General features: G+C 41.2%; 1 protein-coding gene across 1 annotated transcript in view; it reads right to left on the bottom strand.

Annotated features, from left to right (window-relative positions):
* Positions 1-13,347: 13,347 nt before the first annotated feature.
* The window catches only part of LOC119294516 (fatty acyl-CoA reductase 1-like), a 5,608-nt gene continuing 1,388 nt past the window's right edge, over positions 13,348-17,567 (bottom strand). Inside the window, exons 4-10 of the mRNA XM_037572713.1 lie at positions 16,690-16,790; positions 16,388-16,589; positions 15,070-15,231; positions 14,843-14,924; positions 14,467-14,730; positions 14,233-14,360; positions 13,348-13,858 (exon numbers count right to left, since the gene is read on the bottom strand). Coding sequence (XP_037428610.1) covers positions 13,690-13,858; positions 14,233-14,360; positions 14,467-14,730; positions 14,843-14,924; positions 15,070-15,231; positions 16,388-16,589; positions 16,690-16,790 — 1,108 coding nt within the window. The 3' untranslated portion in view covers positions 13,348-13,689. The remainder of the gene's footprint in view (positions 13,859-14,232; positions 14,361-14,466; positions 14,731-14,842; positions 14,925-15,069; positions 15,232-16,387; positions 16,590-16,689; positions 16,791-17,567) is intronic.

Genomic DNA, 17,567 nt, shown 5'->3' on the forward strand with positions numbered 1-17,567 from the left:
GGGGGGTGGGCAATCAAAAAATGTAACATATGCAATGTGTGTGAAATACAGTCCTAGATATATCATATATATAGAGGGGGCGATCCACGAGAAGAGAGTGGAGGTATCATCGGCTTGAGGTGTCCATAGAATCGAAGAGAGGGATGATGTGTGTGTGTGTGCGCGCGCGCGCGATCGATAAAGAGTGCCATCGAATTTGTGTGTGCCCATGTCAAAGATATAGAGTGGCTGGCCTACTGGAACGTGAGAGGGGACATGTGCAGTTTGTCTTTTTGGCCTGGATACCTACCTACAGCGCTCGACTATCGGTGTGTGGTGGGGGGAGAGGGAGGCCTAATTAACTACAGAGGTACAATGTCTGGTATATGTGTGGAGGAGGAGAGAGGCCTACCTCATGAATTAATGAGATCGATCTACCTCATGTATTAAGGGAGATCGATCGACATCCATGCATATGTGTAGGAGAGGAATAAGGTTGGGAGAGAGACAGAGCTAGAGTGTTGGAGGGGGGTGGTAGTGGAGTTGCTTCTAACAAATGGTGGGATAGGCTTGCTAGACAAACGGAGGGCACGCCCGCAATATCAATAAGAGAGGAGATGGTTGCTTGTCTGTGCACGTGCGTGTGAGAGATGGGTCAAGAGGCATGCACGAATGACGAGGGGGGACGATATGGCTCTGGTAAGCAGATGTAACTACATAGGAAGATCAATCACCCTTTGTTAGAAAAAGGAGAGACATAACTTGTGAGGTACGTCGATCGATTGGGGGGGAATAGTTAAAGTCGATCTAGGTATATGTTGGGAGATCGATCGCTATACATGCATGTGTGTGTTAGAAGCAAATGAGGCACGGGGAGAAGGATAGAGAGAGAGGGATGCATCTGGGAGGTGGTATGAGAGGCATACTATATCGAGGGGGAAGGAGTGTGCGAGTACGAGATCGATGAAAATAGTGGTGGGAGTGAGGCATGGACGGTGATAAGAGAAGAGGGGAAGCTTGTATTTGTGCTAGGAACACCTAGCTAGAGAGGCATATCGATCGATGTGTGCCGTAAAGAAGGAGCTGGGGGGCCTACACACACCATGGGTGAACGATCTAAAGTGAAAAGACGAATTTGCGCGATGGAGCTAGAGAATGCTGAGGGAGGGTGAGAGGGATGCATGCGTGTGCATGCACGAGAGGAAGTTAACGCTAGCTACAAAGATAAGAGGATTGTGTGGGTGTAAAAGACAAATAGAGATCATACTTCATTATAAAAAGCGAATTCGGTTATTTGAAGAATTTATCATAGTGTTTTTAACCGACGCATGTGTGAATATATATAACGGTGATACACATGGTGTGGTTATGAACATGTTATACTACATATAATATATTTTATCTCTACTCTTATAAAAAAACATAGTTGTTGATGATGGTGTGCCTGTCATCCTGCAATATAGGTCGTCCGATTTATATCTGGTGGATAGGAAGGATACTATGGCAATTTTGAAAAAAGATACCCACACCCCTCTCAATATTTGCAAATTAGCCCACTTCATCATGTTGAACGCATTGACATCTTGCTAGTACTACGTATAATACATAGAACATTGATTATAATTTGGGCTAACGTGTGGCGTTTGCAGCTCACGTCTAAATACTTGTCATGATGTAGGGGGCGGGGCACTATACTTTGTGTGATAAACACGGTGTACGTATGGAACATGGTTTAGATTATGAATATATATATATATATATATATATATATATATATATATATATATACAGTTAGTACATCAAATGTACTATTATTTGGAATCAACATCAAGTGTATTCAAAAAATAGAATTCGAGTTCATGTAGTACACATAGTTCATATCTATCTCTATAGTAATCATGTGGTGTGTTGTTAAGTTAATACATGAATGATGGTTGAAGTTGGCAACAATCATGATTGTAGATTCTTATTGCAATAGAGAAATGAATTCAAATTCAATTCAAATTGCAGCGGTAGTATAGACATTTGGAATGCACTGAAATGTTGGCATGAGTAGGTTACATGCATTATACAACAAGCGAAAAAATTTAATTGGACATAACGTGGATTCATACTCCCTCCTTCCATCTATATAGGGCGTAATGAGTTCTTTAAGACCGCCTTTGACTATTGACAAGATTAATAGTACATGACATGCACAATGTGAAAATTATATCATTGAAAGAACCTTTCACAGATGAATTTAACGGTGTGCTTTGTGTAAGTTGCATGTCATATATTATTGCTCTAATATTTGGTCAAAGTTAGCATCGAAAAACGCATTAGGCCCTATATAGATGGAAGGAGGGAGTAGCTTTGAATAGCATTTGTATAGTAAAACGGGGCAAGACTCTCTCTTTGTGTGGTGTGAATAGTTTTTATTTTTTTCGTTTTATTTTTGGTTGAGGGAAGTGCGAATTGATTTGGTACATACAAGTACAATATTACTACATGTTAGGCTTGTCCCTAAAATTCAACCCGTGTCTTGTTATATCCCGAAAATTCAGATATCGTGCTCCCAAAACTGGCGCTTTCACAACCCGCGCCTTGTTATCCCGAAATTACAATGCGCGCGAAAAGTCCCTCCAGCTACCAAATTCCGACACGTGAAATACCCCTTCTAACCCTGAGCCGAAAGGGCTGCTAGTTCAAATCGGTGGGGGTACTTCTATAACACACCCTACATTTTGGACAAGCGCTTCCCTAAGTCATGGTTCACCCCCTTCCATCGCCCCCTTTTCGCCTTTCAAAATCCCAGACCGCCATAACCTCTCCGCTGTAGCCGCGAAACCCCACCCTCCTCCGTCCGCCACCTCACCGTTGCCCAGCCGGAGCCTCTTCCCCGACGACGTTGTCCACCGCAATAGCTTGACGTACCTCGTCCACCTCCCCGGATGAGGATCTGTCATCCATCTTGTCGTCTCGCCGGTTCAGCCGCCCCGTCCTCCACCACCAAGGAGTTGCTCCGACGATTGCCTCGTCTATCACGGCTACTCCATCCCCACAGCGCGGCCTTAACCTGCTCCACCGGAACCGCCGCATCCTCACTGACTCCTTGGACGAAGCCGAGGCCTACTCGGCGCCACCAAATAGGTTGTACACTCATCGCATCGCACCTTCTCCTTAACTCGACCTCCTAGCACCGACGGTGCTCCATCCCGCACACCCATGGAGTGGCTACCTTGAAGCCGGCGCCATGGGCAACATCTCCATGGCGGCTCTCCCCTAGTGTGAGGCCCCTTCGGCGATGGCGTCCATACCAGCTGGATCTGCTGCAGCTGCTCCGGCTCTCGCTCGGTCGCTCGTGCTGCTGTTGCTACTCCGGCTCTCGCTCGATTGCTCGCTCGCCTAGCTGCTGCTACTCCAGCTCTCGCTCACTCGCTCATGCTGCTGCTCCTGCTCTCCCCCTTACTCGTGTTGCTGCTACTGCTCTCCCCCTCGCTCGTGCTGCTGCTCTGCTCCGATTTAGCTACACTTCAGTCGACTGAATTGACTTTTGGGTCAGTCGATTTTCAGGGGGTGGGGGGCTCGCCGGAGTTAAGGACGAACCACCTACAGCGGGGACGGGGGCTCGCCGGAGAGGCACCCCACTATCTATCTTAGGGTTCAGCGTGGGGGCTGGGGGCCTAGAGGGCTGGCCGGGGCGGCGGGGCGGCGGCGGACCGGAAGTGGGTAGTTGTTTCAAGGTGGCGAGGTGGCGCTGGGGCCGGCGGTTCGGCCGGTGGTGGCTGGAGGCTCAAGGGGGTGTAGGTTCAAGATGAACTACAGGCCCTCCCTAAACTACATGTCAAGTGCCTCTCTGCTACCATTGCGTTGAGTTTCGACAGTAACATTCAGATTCCACAGTAAATTTCTGTTTCGACAGTTAAGTTCAGAGTCAACAGTTTTTACCTCATCTGTTGTAGTCAAGTGATTTTTGGTGATGTAATTTTTAGATCTATTTTACATCATCTATTCGAGATGCTATTAGAATCCCACTTGAGATTGACGATGTTTGTCTTGTGCTGCTTCAGCCGTGACGTCTTACGGCTCATCGGAGCTGCTCCAATGACAGAATGATCCATCACAACAGAGCAGTGCCCTGGAAGCCGTCTACAGATTCCTCAGATCTTCCTCCACACCTCCGATAGCTACCTCTGCCTCAACTGCTTCAGCGACAAACCCAATGATGCTGAGGTCGACACGGCTACGCCAAAGAGGTTGTACACTTGTTGCATCACTTATTACTATACATTCATGTTGATCCATTAGGGCTATTTTGGTTCAACGGAAAAACATACTAATAGGGAATTTTCCAATGGCACTCTACTATTCAATTATTCATGCATTTTGTTGAAAGGAATGAAGCAAAACATCCCCTAGACTTACTTTTCAAAATCCTATGGATGAAAACAAGACCAAGTGCATTAGTGGCAGAATAATATTCTAACTGTACACGCTTTCATATGGTTTCACTTTATTTTGGCCATGTTTCTTTGCATTCCTATGCTCTTCCAATTCCTATAAACCAAACACCCAAGTTGACAGAAATCCTCTGTTTACAAATGCTCTGTTTACCATGTGCATTCCTACCCTATTCCGGTGTTTTTCCTATCCCTGCGTTTTTTAGAATCATGCAAGCCAAATGAGCCCTTATAGAATTACTTCAGTTATAGGTAGGTCTCGAAGGGAACTTTGTGTGGTTTGTCCTGCTCCTTCTGCGATGTCGTCCACCTCACCTGAGCTGCTTCACCGACAGAAGCATCCACCAAACCAGACATCACGACTCCTGACCGTCTTTCGCCGCCTCAGATCTCCTTCCCTGCCGGCAGCACCCACCGCAACGGCATCATCATCATCGACTCAGCAGCTGAACCTGAGGACTACACGGGTCCAGAAGAGAGGTCACACTCTTTTGTTTCTACTTATGTTATGCATTGCTTAAAATTGCTAGCTACTTTATCGTCTTGTTCACCTCCTGGACTCCAAGTCAGGTCCAAATTAATGTTCAAACTTGAGTTCTAAATTAGTTGTGGGGCACATATCGAGGAAGCAATGAATACTATCTCTGTCTAATATCTCGTTCACCTAGGGTATGCCTATGTTGTTCATCTTGGGTGGGAAACAAATAGTAAAGTAATCATCATCTGTATTTTTATTAAATTAAAGCAATCATCAGCCTGCTATCATTTTTTTGGATCCATCTACTAGTCGTTACCATCACTCTAAATTTCTGCATGCTCTCCTTACATAATCTCACTATATTTTTTTCGTATGCATGTCATATATTGTACACAGTCATGCTGAACATGTAGAGAAAAAGAGAAGAGTTTTGCGCGGCAATACAATGTCATGCAGACATCGATCCATGGTGGGTTCAATGGCAAACCCTTCCCACCCCTCTCCAGATTGTAATCCAGAGGAAGATATCTGTTCTGAGGCGGATTCAGACGCCGCTGACCACTCCTATTTACCCCCCAAGGTGTTTTGTCTACCTTGCCATGATGATGTTAGTCATATCATGCATATGTTGCCTTGAAGTGCCTACTTTTTACATCATATGTGTCATCTACTTAGTTTGGACATGTTCTGCAATGCCACCTGTTTAGTTTCTATATCATATATGGGAATTATTCTGTCTCATGTCTTTTAGCCAGCTATAATATATGTGAAATGTGCAATGCCATCCTTTTTAACTAGGCATTGTATATTTGAATGATATCTTGCCCATCCTTTTCTTCATTACATTTCCATTTGTCGACAATGTTTGTACATTAAACTACTCTTCCTGTGAATCAGCCATTTGGGTGGGAGATGGAAAAATCTAGAGTGAAAACAAGGCCTTCAGAGCATACAGTGCTACCTGTCAAAGCAGATCTCTTGTTGGGTCCTGAGACCTCCTCAGATATGGATTCAGAGACAGATGACTAGTCCTATTCCCCCGTCGAGGTGTATTCTCTAACTTGGCATGGTTATACTGCTCATATCATGCATATGGTGTCTTGCATTGCATAGTTTAGACATCATATACACAATATTCAACACCATGTTCTTAGTTCAGACATCATATCGAATGCCCTTTGTTTAGCATATAAATCACATATGTGAATTAAATGATGCTATCCTGATTACTTAGATAACATGTAGGTGAATTATGTCATGCGATCCTGTTTATTTATTCATCATATCTTTGAATTATGTTATGCTATGCTATCCAGTTTAGATAGACATCATAAATGTGAAATTATGTCATGCTATCCATTTTAGTTAAACAATATACATGTCAACTATTTCATGCCCTCTTTTTTCCACACTATCTATTGCATCTGTCTCTCATATAATATTTATACATTCAACTATGTTTCCTGTTTATCAGCCATTTGAATTGGAGCGGGTGATGCCAGTATCTAGCGGACTAAAAACACGGTCTTCAAATAAAACAGTGCTACCTCTTGGTGGAGATAGCGCCCCGGTTGTACTTGCACGAGAACAAGCCCTACCACACATAACCCAAACTCTCGTAGATTGTACCCCTACTGCGATGGACAGAGAACCAGCTTCACCAAATCTAACCCCAACCCCAGCAGATAGTAACCCAGTTCCTGTTGACACAATATCATCTCCACCATAGAGCTCCCAAACAAGAGCAGTTAGTAAGGCAGCTCCAGTGCCCAAAGGGCCAGTACTACCACGGCGAACCCCAACTCCACCAGTTAGTATGCCTATTCCTTTGGAGGAAGCACAACCAGCTAGTCGTAGTTTAGCATCTATCGCATTTGATGTTGTTAAATCGTATGTGTGTATCTTCCCATCTTGGAAATATTATACTGAAGATGAAGGAAAATGCCAGTTGCAAGTGTTTGTCCAGGAGTTATGTGTAAGTAATGTTATTCATGGCAATTACATTGCTTTGGCCCATACATCCAATCTCCATGATGGTTATAATACAGCAAATTTCCACATTTTTCTCTACAGAGAAGGACCGATTTGGAAACTCGGGATGAGGTAACCTGTGCTAATACCTCTGCTATCTTCAAGAATGCTTGGTGGCAGAATCAGAATTACCAGAAAAAAACATACTTCACCGGCAAAGAAACTCATCAAATTCCCTTACGTTCTCCTGAGACACATTTACTGGATGATTACTAGGAACGCCTTGTTCTGTACTGGTCCCGAAGCAAGAATGTGGTAATGTCGATGAGCTCATTTTCTATTTTTAAGTACTATATTCTTGCATCTTACTGTACTCTGTTCATGTAGAACAAGTGCCTAAACCTGAAAAACAACTGTTCTAATTTAAGATTCCATTGCTATCATAGTTCAAAAAAGTGCTAGGCGTTAATTGTGCGTTTTTCCACCGCCTTGCGCTTTACTGACCAAAGCGCATGCTTATGCACAGATTAAGCATAGTTATGCGCAATGCATTTTGCCAACGCCTAGATCCTAGGCGCACTTAAGCGCTTGCTTAGGCGCGCCTTTTTTAACTATGAATGGTATCGTGTATACTGCTTTGCTCTTGTATGACTGTATTTACTAATACAAACTTATTTTTAAATTGAAGGATCCAATCGAAACTCCAATGACACAGCAGGTATGTTCACGCATATTTTTTTAACATGTTTGCTCTTATCAATAGCTCAGTTGATTTCAATTTCAATTGTGTATACAGTTGACTTCTCGTACCATGCACATTACTAGCATCACAACAGAGCCAATAGTGTTGTTGTACATGTAGACCCGTGGTACCCATCTGAAATCTTGTTGTGCCGTGTAGTTTCCCACGCTTTGTATTCCTTCACTGCTGCTTTGTCTTGAACTGATATGATTTGAACCGTGTCTCTATTTTGATTTGGCAAGACAATACAGTGACCATAGGACATAGATATATGTTTGTTTGATGCTTTTACTATGTACTAGTACTTGCCAATAGAATACTTGGTAGTTTAATCCTGTCCACCTTACTAATGAACTGGTTCACCGAAATGAGTTTCATATACTAGTCCATGCTAAACCTGTTATGTGTCTGCTCGTTTCTTCTTTTAGAATGCTGACAGAATATTGGGGAAGAGTGTCTTATTAAGCAATGGTAAAGGAAGTAATGCAGATAAGGTTCAGGATAGTGACACATCCTTGTTGTTCTCCAACAAAGCTGATAAAACAGCTAAGGAAGACTATCTTGAAGACAGTGAGACAACCCCAAAGTCTTGTCTTGGTTTAGTGTTCGAGTTACTGGCCACTACCGCTTGCACAAGCTATTCAAACTCACTGTCTGAATCTGGGTTTCTTGAGTCTCAACTACAAGCTGAAAGACACCGATCAGCTGTGTTGTGACAAGAAGCGGAAGGACTGCGGAAGTCCCTGGAGCATTCGGATGCATACTTTCTGGTGCAGCAGCAAGCGTTGGAGGATTTTAGCGCCAAACAGGACAAAGCTAATAAGTTTGCTAAGCTTATTGCCAGCATGGTGGATACCCAGGATAACGTTTCTTGAGCTCTTCTGAAGTTGTTTCAGTTATGCTCGTGTTTTGCTGCTGCGTTTATTTGCACTGGTGGCTAATTTTGACGGCCAGTGTATGTAATATTCTGCTTTGTTCCCTATATTTGCACGGGTGGCGAACTTTGATGCCCAGTGAATGTAATATGTGTAATAGCGGTAATATGCTAGCGTTAATTGCTTGCTTATTTATTTCCTTATTGTCTTGTTTAGTTGTTTGCTTGTGAACAACGACTACATAAGTTATTCTGTAAGTTATTTCGTAAGGGGCTGATTTGGATCCATATGTTTCATGCTATGGTTAGATTTATCTTAATTCTTCTTTCGTAGTTGCGGATGCTTGTGAGTGGGGGTAATCATAAGAGGGTTGCTTGTCCAAGTAAGGACAACACCCTAGCACTAGTCCACCCACATATCAAATTATCAAAATAGTGAACGTGAATCAACTAAACACGATGAACGTAAGTAGACTAGAATTCCCATGTGTCCTTGAGAATGGTTTGCTCATTGTAAGAAGTACTTTCGGTTTGTCCTTTGATATAAAAAGTATTGGGCCATTTTTCTGCACTCTTGCTACTAGTGTTACTTGTTAGTTTTTACGAATTACCTTTCTACAAAACTATCTGTTACCGCTAATTTCTATACCTACAAGGAATACCTTGCTGAAAACCGCTTGTCATTTTCTTCTGTTCCTCGTTGGGTTCGACACTCTTACTTATAGAAAGGATTATGGTTGATCATCTATACTTGTGGGTCATGAGATTCCGGAAGTGGTGTGTCGGCCATGGTTTGCAGGCGGTTACCCTGCGCAGCGTGGGTTGCGGGTGGTGTCGGGGAATGACCTTTGCTCAAGGTGCTATAGTTGGGCTCCCCCGTATGGGAGTTTGCAGCAAGCAGTTAGCCTTTTCCCCCTATGAGGAACCTATGTATCAATCCATGGAGGTATAGGTTCTTCCAACAATTGAATGCCCTGCAACACAAGTAAAACCCCTATTGTGCCCCAACAATCCTAATGGGGTGTCAATCCCTGCTAGACTTGCTAGTTGAACATGCCTCTTAAAAAATAATGTGTGTTAAATATTTTTAGTAATATTGGAATAAAATAAAACTAAAATAAAAAAGCATGTAAAGGTTGTTGGAAGGTGATTCTTTTGATGGAAATTGGACTAGGCTTCATAGATTCACCAATTGTAACTCTCCAATGCATAAAACGTGTGAATGGTGAATTTCTCATGTGTATAGGTGCAATATGGAACACTGATGTTCATGCCAGACAAGTAAATGTTGTGACAATATATATAGGCAGTACATCCATAATACTAAAGACCAAGACCCTCTCATGCATCTTTAGCTAAATAGCCCATCCATAGACCAAGACACTCCGAATCATCTGGACATTATGTGTAAACATGTGTATAAGTGCAAACATACTGTTATGATTATGGAATTATTCATCCTCTAGTAACCCTTAACCCTTAGTGGCAACAACTCTAACAAGCGTTTTCCATTTTCAGTCACTATGGTAGATTACTTGCAAGACTTGAACCCAACTAATGGACATCTCTTCCTCTACTGGCTACTAATCTAAACTAGAGAAGAGAAGACAAGCAACCGGAAAGAATTATGCATCTATATATTAAACATGAATCATGAAAAAATCTGAAAATATAGAGTTAATCCATCACATGATCTATATCACCACCACAAACTCATCTGATAAACTACAATCATGTAGGCTAGCTCAAGTAGCTATTGTATTGAACATGAAAAAAATATCTAGGTGGACTATGATGAACCCGTAGTCCGGGGGTGGACTACTCACAACACATCTTGGAGATGAATTCCTCGTCCGGCAGAGTTCCGGATCAGGGCTGAAAATGAAGATCGCCTTGGAAACGTGATGTGGTGGCGGCAGAAAAATGGTCGATAATTCTGCGGCACGAAAGGAGGTATATATAAGCCAGGGGCAACGGAGGCCTGCCACGAGGGCCCACGGGCTTTTGGTGCCCCTTATAGGCGCCTCCAGCCCAGGGGTGCCTAGGGGGGAGCCTAGGGCCTGTGGCCAACACCAGATGCGGGGCCAGGTCCCCATGGGTCCTAATGTTCCTCAATCTTCCGAAACAATTTTTTTAATTTTTTCTGCCACATTTTCTGAGTATTTCCTTGAAAATACAAAAACAACAAAAAACATGGACTGGCACTTGACACTGGATAAGTATGTTAGTCCAATAAAATTCAATAAAAATCTTGCCTTGAGTGTTTAAAATTGATAGCGATACAACATGAATCATACAAAAATTATCGATATGTCAGTGACATATCAGCATCCCCAAGCTTAATCCATGCTCGTCGTCGAGCATGTAGATGATAAAAAGGATAATTTTTGGATGATGAATGCTACCAAACATGATCTTAGATTAATTGATGTGTTGCTTGTGGTGGATCTAAGTCAATAAAAGAAACATTTGGAAATGTCTATATTAACAATGAAGTTCATACATATTCTTTGATAATATGATGCATTAAGTCAAAATCACAAATGCCAAAGGTTTAGAAGGAATGCCAAGCTAAATGGATAAAACAATGATAATCATTCATTCATAGCCTATTAACCTGGCAATCACTTCTAGACTAACCCTCAGTACAAGACCGAATACTATCACTTGTTGTATGTTTGCTCTATTTCACAATCTTCACAAATTTAGAATCTTGCAACAATGCAGCTGACCATTAGAATCTTCACAAGTATGAGTTTATGCCCTTAGCAAGGCAGAGAGAAATAATGATGGGGTTTTAAAGAAGTGAAAAAAAAATCCTATATGGGGTTCCGGCACTAGTGTCATGCTCATGGTTGCCGCCTGATCCTATTCTTCCTGTGGAAGTAGCAACTTCAGGAAGCTGGAGCTAGTATCAATCACAAGTGGGTCTATAGAAACACTATCACGTTGAAGCTTTGTGAGCCGCAACAGTCACCCGCCGCGCAGAACAGATTCATCAAAGTCCCCATGGAGCATAAGCCAAGGGCATGCATATTCAAAATTCGCAAACTCCATGAGGCCCCGCCATAGGAGAAAGCCAAATCTACCCACCATGAGTCATCGGTGTTGTGCTGGACTAAGATTTTCTTAGTAAACGATCTGACTCTATTGATAAACTAATTAGAGTACATCAGATAGAAGAAAAATAAAACATAATGAATGAGAAAGATCCTTTATACAACTAAAAGTTACATTGAAGACCTTTGAAGTCTTCGACTCTAGCTCCACCTTTTGCATATTGACGCTCTTCCAAAAATCTGGTGAAAAAACCATATAAGACCAAACAAGCACAAGCTGGAGTAACCTCAATGACTTTGAAGAGCCAATTGAGTAGCCCACCCCAATAAGTGAGAACCCGTGATCACTGAACGAGTTGTGGCCAGGGCACACCTCTTACAAGGCAGGCTGCCCAACAGTTAATTAATCTAGATACTATTGGGGAGGAAATTTGTTAGCACAAAATAAACGAAATATGAAATGTACCGGCCACATCAAACTTGACACCACAAGATCGTATGCAAATAATCTGCGAGAACCAAAACCATAGGCTCCCCAGTGAATACCACATCGGCTACGACAATCCCATCAGTATGGGTATACAGTCGTGAAACTTTTATTCGCACGTGCAATGCCATCTCCACTGTCTAATCGTCTCCACTAATGACAGAAAAAACTATCATTGAAGGAAACTAAATTTCATCGAGCCATAGATATGGGGTTCCCTGTCTCCTGCCACTAGATTAGTGACCGAAGGGGATGGGAACCATTGGAACACAGCGGAACGAGAACATATTTCTCTTGTGGCAGCCAAGTTTTTTTAGCACAAATCCGGAGTCAAGTATCCCTCGCAGCACACATTTTTTCTTGATTGGAAAACATGATAGAGGGGGTTACTTTTTTCATTCAATGCATAAGTATGACGGCCTAACATGGAAACCATGACCTCAACAACTCAGTGTAACACAGAAACAACAAAATCCACTCACGGGTTCAGCCTTTTTGAAAAACCCTGGGTTTCACCTCGCCGTGCAGGTCGAGCTGGTGGAGATTGCCAACCGGTGAGGCAATTGCCTCCTGCGACATGATTGCCAACACCATGGGCCTCGTTGTGCTCTCTTTGAAATGTGGCAACATTGACTATGCACAACAATATTGACAAAAAAGTTGACATTATTTGGGTCAGTCATTGTACTCCTTCAGTATTTCTCCCTTATAGTTGATGGTATTTTAGTGTTATCCAAATATTTTCCATACCATAAGAATAAATTGGTGACACAAATTTCCCGGCAAATTGATGTCCAACAGGATCAGATCACTTGCGAAATTATTACACAAGGTTCTGCCGCCATATTCAATATAGTACTAATAACTGTTGTGCAATATTAGAAACATATAAGTGATGCCAAGTAGCTTTGATCTACAATGGCAGTATCACATATTCAGCTTAGGTAACCTTGGCCTGTCCAAGACAATACATTTGTTCTTTTTTTGTGTGTCTATTCAATTTCGTGTGTGAGACCTCATCTTTCTGATTCTGGAATCTTTTAAAACGAATGTTGAAGGCGAGTAATGAAGCAGACATGTACGACTGTGATGGACCAGAGGCGAATAGGGAAGGGGAACAGTCAACAGAAATTGGTAGCATATACAAGGGCCACCAAACATAAGGGAAAACTTGTCCACCTCATCACTGACTTGCTCCATTACAATAAGGCACACCACGGCTGGAGTAGAATTTTCGAAGACTAAATAGTCAGTGGTTGACGCATCGTAGTCAAGAACAACATTTTGTATTAGGCTACTTGATCTAACAGGTTGATAAACTTCAACTAAAAAGCATACTTTTATTTACCACCCCAAATGTTGATGCAACATGATTTACAATCCTTTGTCCTGGTGACATGTAGGGTGCTTAATCCTCCTGTGTATTCTTCGGTTGGATCTATGATCATTTATTTCCACAACACTGAACTAACTAGCATATGTCTTATAAAATCAAGACAAAATTGGGATATGTGAGTATCTATATATTCATATAATTATATATTCAAACGAATGTGATTTACTTCATACAAATTATAATGTTTAGCAGTACGATATACATTTCTGTTGGACAAGATGCTTGTTCTTTTTCTCATGAATAGAAAGATCCCGTTCTTCTTTATACACTTCCCTTATTTTTGCGGCCATACTTTAGCACAGCTGGGACGTGTACATTCAGGAGATACGAGTGCCAGTCCATAGATTTGATATCAAAGTTAAATATGTTACTAGCATTGCCATCCATTTTTACTTCCATCCTCAACCTTCTGATGTTCGTATCATCAAAGCTTCAGAGATAAGAACATCAAAGAAAATTGGATCAGCATATATACATAGCAATAAATAAATGGAATGAAATCGCGCCACTAATCTTATGTGTGCATGAATAACTGAGTAATTATCGGCAGTTGGTAACCACATGAAGGGATAAGCATAATGCATGATACGACCCCATACTACTTTTTAGTTTGTGTAAGCTCTAATAAGAACCCTATCTACTAGTACTCCACTAATCTCCATGCTGCGTGCATATGGTTGAATGGTAACTTGGGAACTAGACAAGTTTGTAGTCAAATGGGATTGTGAAGACAATGTTGATGTCTAGAATGACAAGTTGAAAAGTAAAGTAATTTACGAAACACAAGAAAAAAATAGACCTCACCATCCTTTGAAGAAGGCATATGGTGCATACAGCTTGACCAAGAGCATTAAGAAATTGTATCTTCGGTTTTGCTTAATGTAGTATTGTGAAAACAACCCACAAAATAACAGGCTCACGGCATGTAACATCTGTTTGGTGGGAAATAAAGATATGATAGAAAGTATGAGTCCCTTCATAATACAACCACAATATTGGCATGTGTATAAATGAATTACGAAACAGATGATCATGTACCTCAAGTGGTAGCTTATACACCAGCATCAGATATGCGCGGAATAAAGCGAATCTCTTAAACACGTATGGCCTTTTGTTTTTGAGGGGTTTCCCATTCTGTACACGAGGATATATGGAGAAGTAATCCCAACATGCGTCTTCTAAGACATAACCCGTCAATGGGTTTTGGAGAGCTGAGCACACATTGTAAATGACATGTCCTTTCTCATTCAAGTGAACAGCCATGGCTACCAGCGTTGCATTTACTACCATGTCCGCAGGAACCTATAAATAGAGATTATTAGTAGCTTTCAAGTTTAAGAATGCAGTCCACTTAATAAGGTTACTCTATTAATCTGTCTACATCCCTAATAGCTATTACATATGTATTACTCACAGCATCCATTGTGTCTTTGCGATCACCTACGAAACATGGGAATGCTTGCTCATTGTAGGCGACAATCATAGCATCAATTGTCCTGATGGAAACAATTATAGCAAAACTCAGTTTGTTATTGCGGGATGTCCAGCTAGATTATATATGTATTATAATACTTCTATGGAAAAAACTAATATCACACCATTGATATAAAAAATGATAAAAAGAATAGGTCTTGAGCATACCTCGCCCCTTCTATCCAGCCTGGAAATGGATCTTGGAAAGTGCTAGTTACCATGGTAGGTCGAATATTGACGACAGGAAGGTCTCCCCTATGCTGCTCAAGTAACATCTCACCCATAGCTTTGGTAAATGTATATACGTTTGGCCATCCAAAATGGCAAGCCCTTCATCAATTTATGAACAAGTTTAGGTACTTTCAAGCTGATTTGTCATACATCAAGCACTTTCCACTCGCAAATGAATAATGTTGTCTGAGCAAAAATATAAAAGATAAAGCTAAGACATATCTACATCGACTTTTGATTCATATTAGATTCCTAATTTCCTATAACTTTTGTCAATATTTTCTAAAAGAGCACACACTATCCAGAGTAGTTGATGTGTAAATTGGAGCCTGGATTTTGAAAATTACAAAAATCTAAATTTGAAGTGTCAAAATATCATGGAAAAACCTACACACATAAGTAAGGACTTATACTGTCAGTAAAGTTTCATGGTGAAATACATTTTTATGTGAGCTACAAAAAAAATTCATGCATTTCTAGCACATTTACTATACACTATGAAAGTACATGATTTTTTGTGCAGCTCGCATAGTAATGTACTTCATCATGAAACTATACACACACGTTGTATACATATCTATGTTTGTGTGTATGTATTTTCAGAATTTTTTGAAACTTAAAATTTGATGTTCCATTTTTTGAAAATTTCGGCCTCCTTGGAGCACAGGAGACAAAAATCCTCACTAGGTAAATTTGTCTACTGTTTTATAAAATTTAGTGATTGTTATAGGCTAGCTTTGATTTGTTAAACATATATATAACGTATTTATGCCATAAATCTATGGGGATCCTATGAGGCCCCTTCACCTTAGACCAACCATTTTAAACGTATGACATGTGGAATAATAAATCAACCACCTCTCTATAAGATAGCATGAGCCATGATCTATAATGGTCCAAACGAAAGGTGGCAGCGTTTGATATAGGATAACTACCTTAGTAATGACCTAAATATCTCAGTGGTTTGATTAATATTTTATTATCTGGTCTCCCGAAATATAGTAATATAGTCACCCATCAGAAATATAAGATGTTTAAAACAAGTGTACTTAGATGACCGTACCTTTGAGTACTAACACATAAAAAGTTGGTCATGTGAAAATGGTATGTCAGATTTTTCAATGAAATTGTTTGCCGCAATTCCTTTTACCAAGATAGCTCTAATATGGTTGCACGTGGCATAACATCCCGAAGTCCAGAACATCATATATGTTATATTAAAATAAAGGAAATAACACATGTAGAGTGGTTAGACCTCTTTAAGCCAAGTTCTTTCATGGCTGTCTTCTCCAATGATTTGTCTGAACTACTACTCTTAGACGCTGTGAGTTCAGTCTTGACCTTCTCAACCAACTCCAACTCAGCTTCAATGTCCAAGTGGTAACCAGGCTGTAGTGATTCACCCATCTTGAGTGCTTTCTCCAGTAAAAGTCCATCTTGAGTACCAGTTACAAAAGCTAACAGACAAAAAAGGAGTTCGCTATCATAGTTGGCTAAACATATATGCACTCATCTTTTCCCCCACAAAAAAGGGCATGTATAAATAAACACGTGTACCAGTAGAAACATGAAGCAACAATTCCAGATTAGGACACTTCTTTGCAAATTCGCATCCATATTTGGCTCCTAGTGCATTCGTTGCCAAAGCAACATCGTACCTGTACATGCAGTAAAATTCAACGAATGTGCAAATAATTAATACATAAAACTGGAACAGTAAAATTGTTTGACTTCTATCCTTCCACAACCAGCTCAACCTGTTATGTCTTTTTCAGGGATAGCATGTACGTAGGCAACATGTTTCAACTTATCATATGAATATGAGTTCTTCGCCTGGCTAGCCATACAAGATATGATTTGGACCGCCGATAGGTTGGCTTGATGTGGGTGGCCAAACTTTCATCTATGCCCCCTCTGCAAAAAAGGGAACAAGATTCCGGGCTGCACCTTTTCGTCAAGTGTCGCTTCACCCTACGCCTTTGGAAGTTAGTCAACGAGTGGCTTAATCTAGAAAACCTTGATACATCGACATGGCACCTCGAGGATTCTATTAAGGAATGGTGGGTAAACCAATCAAGCAGGAGGACACCCAACAGAAAAGTCATGGCCTCCCTCACAATGCTCATTCATTGGACCATTTGGAACGAGAGGAACACTCGGGACTTCTGACAGAAGAGCACGCCTCCTCCAATATTGCTCAACAACATCTAGTGTGAGGCCATTCTTTGGGTTACTGCGGGGCCAAGAAGCTGGGTACTATTGTGCCGGCAGAGAGTAAATTTTTTTTGTCTTCGACTCGTGTAATTCAAACTCTGTTCACTCTTAATTAATATATGAGGCAAATCTTTTGGCTCAGTCTTGAAAACAAAATCTGGGTATCTGATAAATATATTTCAAGATCTACAACAACTGTTTATCAGTTTTTTCCAAAGAAG

The sequence above is a fragment of the Triticum dicoccoides genome, chromosome 4B (genome assembly GCF_002162155.2).
Source record: "Triticum dicoccoides isolate Atlit2015 ecotype Zavitan chromosome 4B, WEW_v2.0, whole genome shotgun sequence".
NCBI lineage: Eukaryota > Viridiplantae > Streptophyta > Magnoliopsida > Poales > Poaceae > Triticum > Triticum dicoccoides.